The 5759-nt window shown below is 53.5% G+C and overlaps 1 protein-coding gene across 1 annotated transcript; it reads left to right on the top strand.

Annotated features, from left to right (window-relative positions):
* Positions 1 to 57: 57 nt before the first annotated feature.
* Positions 58 to 4358, top strand: EMH_0019900 (uncharacterized protein; the record flags this gene model as incomplete). Its single annotated transcript, XM_013501460.1, is given in 5 exon segments — positions 58 to 1711; positions 1715 to 1787; positions 1987 to 2293; positions 2744 to 4103; positions 4342 to 4358. Coding segments are annotated over 5 exon segments (3411 nt in total).
* Positions 4359 to 5759: the final 1401 nt, after the last annotated feature.

The raw sequence follows: 5759 nt of genomic DNA, 5'->3' as shown, positions 1-5759 counted from the left end.
CAGCAGCAGCAGCAGCAGCAGCAGCAGCAGCGGCAGCAGCATAGAAGCGCCGAAGCAATGAATCCAGAAGACCTGCTGCAGCAGCAGCAGCAGCAGCAGCCGCTGCTGCAGCCGCTGCAGCACCCTCGAAGAAAGACACAACAGGCGATACGACGAAGCCGAGCCAGCAGCAGCAGCAGCAGCAGCAGCAGCAGCAGCAGCAGCAGGAGCCGCTCCGGTTGGCGTTCCTGCCCCTCTCGAGACAGCAGCAGAGCTGCATCCAATGGAGCATCACGAGCAGCAGCAGCAGCAGCAATAGCAGCAGCAGCAGCAGCTGCAGCACGCGAAGTTTGCTCTCTCATAGAAGGGCCGTGCTGCTGCAGCAACTCGGAAGGGAGCAGCAGCAGCAGCTGGTGCTGCTGCAGCCGCAGCAGCACAAGCAGCAGCAGCAGCAGCAGCAGCAGCAACACAAGCAGCAGCAGCAGCAGCAGCAGCAGCAACATTCGTTCTTTTGTTGCTGAGTTGTCTCGCTCCGTGGGGGGCTTCAGAGCTAGCTGCTGGCGGTTGCCTCTCTATTTGCTGCTGCTGCGCTGCTGCTGCATCACGCGGCCCATGCTGCTGCTGCTAACGCTGCTGCGGGCTCGGCAGCTGCTGCAGCAGCAGCAAGCAGCAGCAGCAGCAGCAGCAGCAACAGCAGCTAGAGACTCAAAGCGCCGGAGAAAAAGCAGAAGAAAATCCTCGCAGCGGCAGCTGCTGCAGCAGCAGCTGCTGCTGCAGCAGCAGCAGCAGCAGAGAGAACACGACCAGGACATGGGCAGCAGCAGCTGTAGCAGCTGGAGGTGCAGCAGCAGCAGCAGCAGCAGCAGCAACAACAGCTGCAGCAGCAACTCTTGCTGCTGCAGCTTGCTGCAGCAGCGCGTATCTGAATTGCTGCTGTTCTCTCATCATATTAAATCTGTATCTAAGCGAAACATCCCTGAGGGTTTGCTGCTGCTGCTGCTGCTGCGGCCCCTGCCTAAGCAGCAGCAGCAGCAGCAGCAGCAGCAGCAGCACCAAGAGAAGCAACCGCAACAGCAGCAACCGCAACAGCAGCAACAGCAGCACCAAGAGCAGCAACGGCAACAGCAGGAACACCAGCAGCAGCAGCAGCAGGAGCAGCAGCAGCAGCAGCAGCAGCAGCAGCAGCAGCAGCAGGATACATGGGCAGCAGAAGACCTTCTGAATGATGACGCGGAGACGTTTGTCTGTAAGTTGCTGCTGCTGCTGCTCGGCAGACTCCCTCACGATGAATCCCCGCTGCAGCTTGCTGCTGCTGCTCAGCAGCAACTGCAGCAGCAAGAGCAGCAGCAGCAGCAACAGCAGCAGCAGCAGCAGAAGCAGAAGCAGCAGCAGTTTGACGAGGATCAGCAGCACAACGGCGCAACCAAGCCAGGACAGCAGCAGCAGTACAACCACCGCCAGCAGCAGCAGCAGCAATCGCAGCAGCAGCAGCAAGAACAACAACAGCAGCAGCAGCAGCAGCAGCAGCAGCAGCAGGGAGAAGAAGCAGAAGATATTATAACCGGAATCCCTTGGTGGGTTGAGGCCCAGTTGCTGCGGGGCAGCAGCGAGGAGCAGCAAATAGACAAAGACGTGCACCGCTCCTTCACTGCTTGGAAGCAAAGCAGCAGCAGCAGCAGCAGCAGCAGCAGCAGCAGCAGCAGCAGCAGCAGCAGCGGCAGCAGCAGCAGCGNGCAGCAGCAGCAGCAGCAGCAGCAGCAGCAGCAGCAGCAGCAGCAGCAGCAGCGGCAGCAGCAGCAGCGGGGAATGTGAGAGCGATAGCAGCTGCAGCAGCGGCAGCTTCCTTACTCCATCTGAAGGCCCTCCGAGCGCCCCCAGCAGCAGCAGCAGGAGCAGCAGCAGGAGCAGCAGCAGGAGCAGCAGCAGGAGCCGCAGCCCAACCAGCAGCAGCAGCAGCAGCAGCAGCAGCAGCAGCAGCAGGAGTGAAAACCTCGCTTGTCTTCGTAGAGCTCTGCGGCTGCTGCTGCTGGGCCTTGTGGCGCGGCAGTCTCCTACTCTGGTGTATGCACAGGGCATGCATGATCTTGCTGCTGCGTTGCTGCTGCTTGCTGCTGATGCGCTGCAGCAGCTGCTTGCTGCTGCTGAGGTGTATAGACACCTCATCATACAAGGCAATCGCTGCAGCAGCAACACTAACACCTGCTGCAGTGCATGCAGCAGCAGCAACAGCAGCAGCAGCAGTACCACCACCACCACCAGCAACAGCAACAGCAACAGCAGCAGCAGCAGCAGCACGAAAGAGGATAGGAGCTGCGTGTGTCTGCCTTGCTGCTGTTTGTTGCTGCGGTGTATGTACAGCTGGAGCGCATGCAAGAAGAGTATGAGTGGTGTATTGTCTGCATCTTCCGGTGTATGTTTATTTATTTTATATTTTTGTTTTATAATTAACGAAAGAATATATATTTATTTTTTATGTGATAGTTTGGCCTCTCCCTTTGAGGCCTCGTTGCTGCCTTCTCTGCGTTTATTACATTTGCTGCTGCAGCAGCAAGACCCTCAGCTGCTGCTGCTGCTGCAGCTGTGCTGCTCAGCAGCTGTATATACACCTGGGGGGGAGCTGCTGCCTTGTGTCTCATGGCTTATAACATGGTTTACACACAGCAGCAGCAACTCTGCTGCTGCTGCTGCTCGGCTCCTAGACTTTCTGCTGTCTGTACACCCCGCCGGGGTTTTGTATCTTGCTGCTGCTGCTGTTCGTTCGCAGCGGCAGCAGCTATTTGCTGCATGCACTGCAGCACTCAACACGCATGCAACCCACGCACACCGCCGGCTGCTGCTGTCCCTCCAGCAGCAGCAGCAGCAGCAGCAGCAGCAGCAGCAGCAGCAGCCGCAGCAGCAGCAGCAGCAGCAGCAGCAGCAGCAGCAGCAGCAAGAAGGAAAACTGGATCTGAAGGATATCTGCTGCGCAGCAGCAAGACAGCCGGAGCTGCAGCAGCAGCTGCGTGTTTATATAAACGATGCGGTGTATGGGGAGGTTCACACTGTGCTGCAGCGCGTACACCTGAAAAAGCTGCCGCTTGAGCTGCTGCTGCTGCATGCATACATGGGGCTGCAGCAGGAGCTGCCGCCGCAGCAGCTGCTTGCTGCTGCTGCAGCAGATGGCGTGCAGCTGCTCCCTTTCTCTCCTCTTCTGCTGCAGGATGAGTTGTTGCCAGCAGCAGCGCCAACAGCAGCAGCAGCAGCAACAGCAGCAGCAGCAGCAGCAGCAGCAGGAGCAGCAGCAGCAAGCACACATCTGTCTCCTTGCTGCAGCTGCGTGGGGTTCTCTTACCTGTCTCCTTTCTTCTCTGTCGTGGGGCCCCGCATGCCTCCTCTTGCTGCAGCTTATACAGCTCTCTGGCGCAGCATCCCTGGTTGTTCTGCTGCTCCTGCTGCTGCTCCTGCTGCTGCTCCTGCTGCTGCTCCTGCTGCTGCTCCTGCTGCTGCTCCTGCTGCTGCTGCTGCTGCTGCTCCTGCTCCTGCTGCTGCTGCTGCTGCTGCTGATGCGAAGGCTCCAAGGCGAGCGTTCGTTACAGCAGCAGGAGCAGCAGCAGCGTGGATGGGGGCCCTGAACGGCACAGATGCTGCTGCTGCTGCTGCTGCTGCTGAGGAGCAGCAGCAGCAGCAGCAGCAGCCCCATAGCTCGTTGCTGTTCGCTGTAAAAGCTATTGCAGCAGCAAGCAGCCCGACGTACCCTTGCAGCTGCTGCTGCTGCTGCTGCATGCATGCGAGCAGCAGTGCAGTTGCTGCAGCAAGGAATAGACCCCGCAGCAGCTGCTGCCCTGAGGTGTATAGGCACCTTCCTGTCCCCCCTGCTGGCAGTGTGGGGTGGAGACAGCCGCTCCCGTCTGTCTTTGTTCCTCTATCCAGCAGCAGCAGCAGCAGCAGCAGCAGCAGCAGCAGCAGCAGCAGTAGCAGCATTAGCATCAGCAGCAGCCTGCAGCGCATTGCTGGTTTTATGATCCCGTTCCGGTTGTTCCATGAGCTGCAGCAGCATCTGCAGCAGCAACTACAGCAGCAGCAGCAGCAGCAGCAGCAGCAGCAGCTGCAGCAGCAGCTGCAGCGTGCTGCAGCAGTGCTGAGGTGTACGTACACCTCAGCTCTTGCATTCGTTCGCCCCAGCGGCTTCTATCTCCCTCTATGCACAGCAGCAGTTGTTTGTCTCGCTCTGCTGCTGCAGTGGATAGGAGACAGGCACCCAGGCTCTCTCTTCTCTTGAAATATATACACACTAATTTCTCTCTTTATACGAGGGTTTAGGGTTTAGGGTTTAGGGTTTGGGGTTTAGGGTTTGGGGTTTAGGGTTTAGGGGTTGGGGATTAGGGAATGGGGTAGTATAGGGGTTGCGGGGTAGGGTTTAGGGTTGAGGGTCTGGGGGTTAGGGTTTAGGGTTTAGGGTTTAGGGTTTGGGGTTTAGAGTTTATTTAGAGGCTGTGAAGGATGTCTGCTTGTTGCTGCTGCTGCTGCTGCTGCTGTTGCTGCTGCTGTTGCTGCTGCTGCTGCTTGAGCGCCACAGAGAAGTAGCAACGCATTCAGAGACAGCGAAGACAAAACCCTAAACCCTAAACCCTAAACCCTCGAGAGAGTGCTGGGGGTTTATCTGCCCTGGGTGTATTGGGGTTTAGGGTTTAGGGTTTAGGGTTTTGCATGGGTTTAGGTGTACGTACACCTCAACCACAATCTGTGTTTTTTCTCGGGTGTATATACACCCAAACAAATATATGGTGGTTGCATTTATTATATTTAGGGTTTAGGGTTTAGGGTTTAGGCTTTAGCGGCTTTAGGGTTTTGTTGGCGCCAACAGAAGACCGTAAACCCTACAACACAGAAACCCTAAACCCCAAACCCTAAACCCTAAACCCCAAACCCTAAACCCTAAACCCTAAACCCTAATGTTTGCGAAGCAAGCGAGGCAGCAACAAATGCCTCTCTTCCTTTTTAGGCTTTTTTGCCTATATCTTTCTTTATAGTCATCTACATAGAGATATTATATATATATATATATATGTATATTAATAATAATAATAAAATATTTATATTAATATTAATATTTATTAGCAGTACTATTAGAGAAGAAAAAAGAAACCCAGAGGATTTATTTTTTCTGGTGAAGTGTTGAAATATTTAGTTATATTAATTAGGGTTTAGGGTTTAGGGTTTAGGGTTTAGGGTTTAGGGTTTAGGGTGCCTCGGGGTGTATAGGGGCGTGGTGGCTTTAGAGGGTAAGAAAAGGAGCACTTGTGTGTTGTTGTTTTGTTGCAAATATAAAAATTAAATTAATTTTAATTAATTTTTAATTTATTTTATTAAAATTAATTAAAAAAAACAAAAAAAAACACAAAAAGAAGAACTGACAAAGGGAGCAGCAAACGGCTCCAGTATCGCCACTGCAGCAGGAGAAGGGTTTAGGGTTTAGGGTTTAGGGTTTAGGGTTTAGGTGCTAGTTGTATAAATATATTATTTTAAATGATAAAATATATATTTTTAATATTTATTTATTTGTTTTTTGCAGCTTGCATGCAACAAATACAAAAAAAGAAGAAAAGGGGGCCCCATAACGAACGGGTGCTGCTGCTGCATAGACACTGCAGCAGCAGGGGTATTTCAGGTGTACATACACCTCGTGTCTCGGTTTATAAAAATATAAAATAAACTTTATTATTCTTTTTTTACTTTTTTATTTCTTCTTCTTTGTTTTAATCTGCAGAAGACGAAACAAAAAACTGTTGCACAGCCACTTG

The sequence above is a fragment of the Eimeria mitis genome, genomic scaffold (assembly GCF_000499745.2).
Source record: "Eimeria mitis Houghton genomic scaffold, Emh_scaff692, whole genome shotgun sequence".
NCBI lineage: Eukaryota > Apicomplexa > Conoidasida > Eucoccidiorida > Eimeriidae > Eimeria > Eimeria mitis.
Note: the sequence above shows the minus strand (reverse complement) of the source record. Positions and strands in the feature narration are given on the sequence as shown.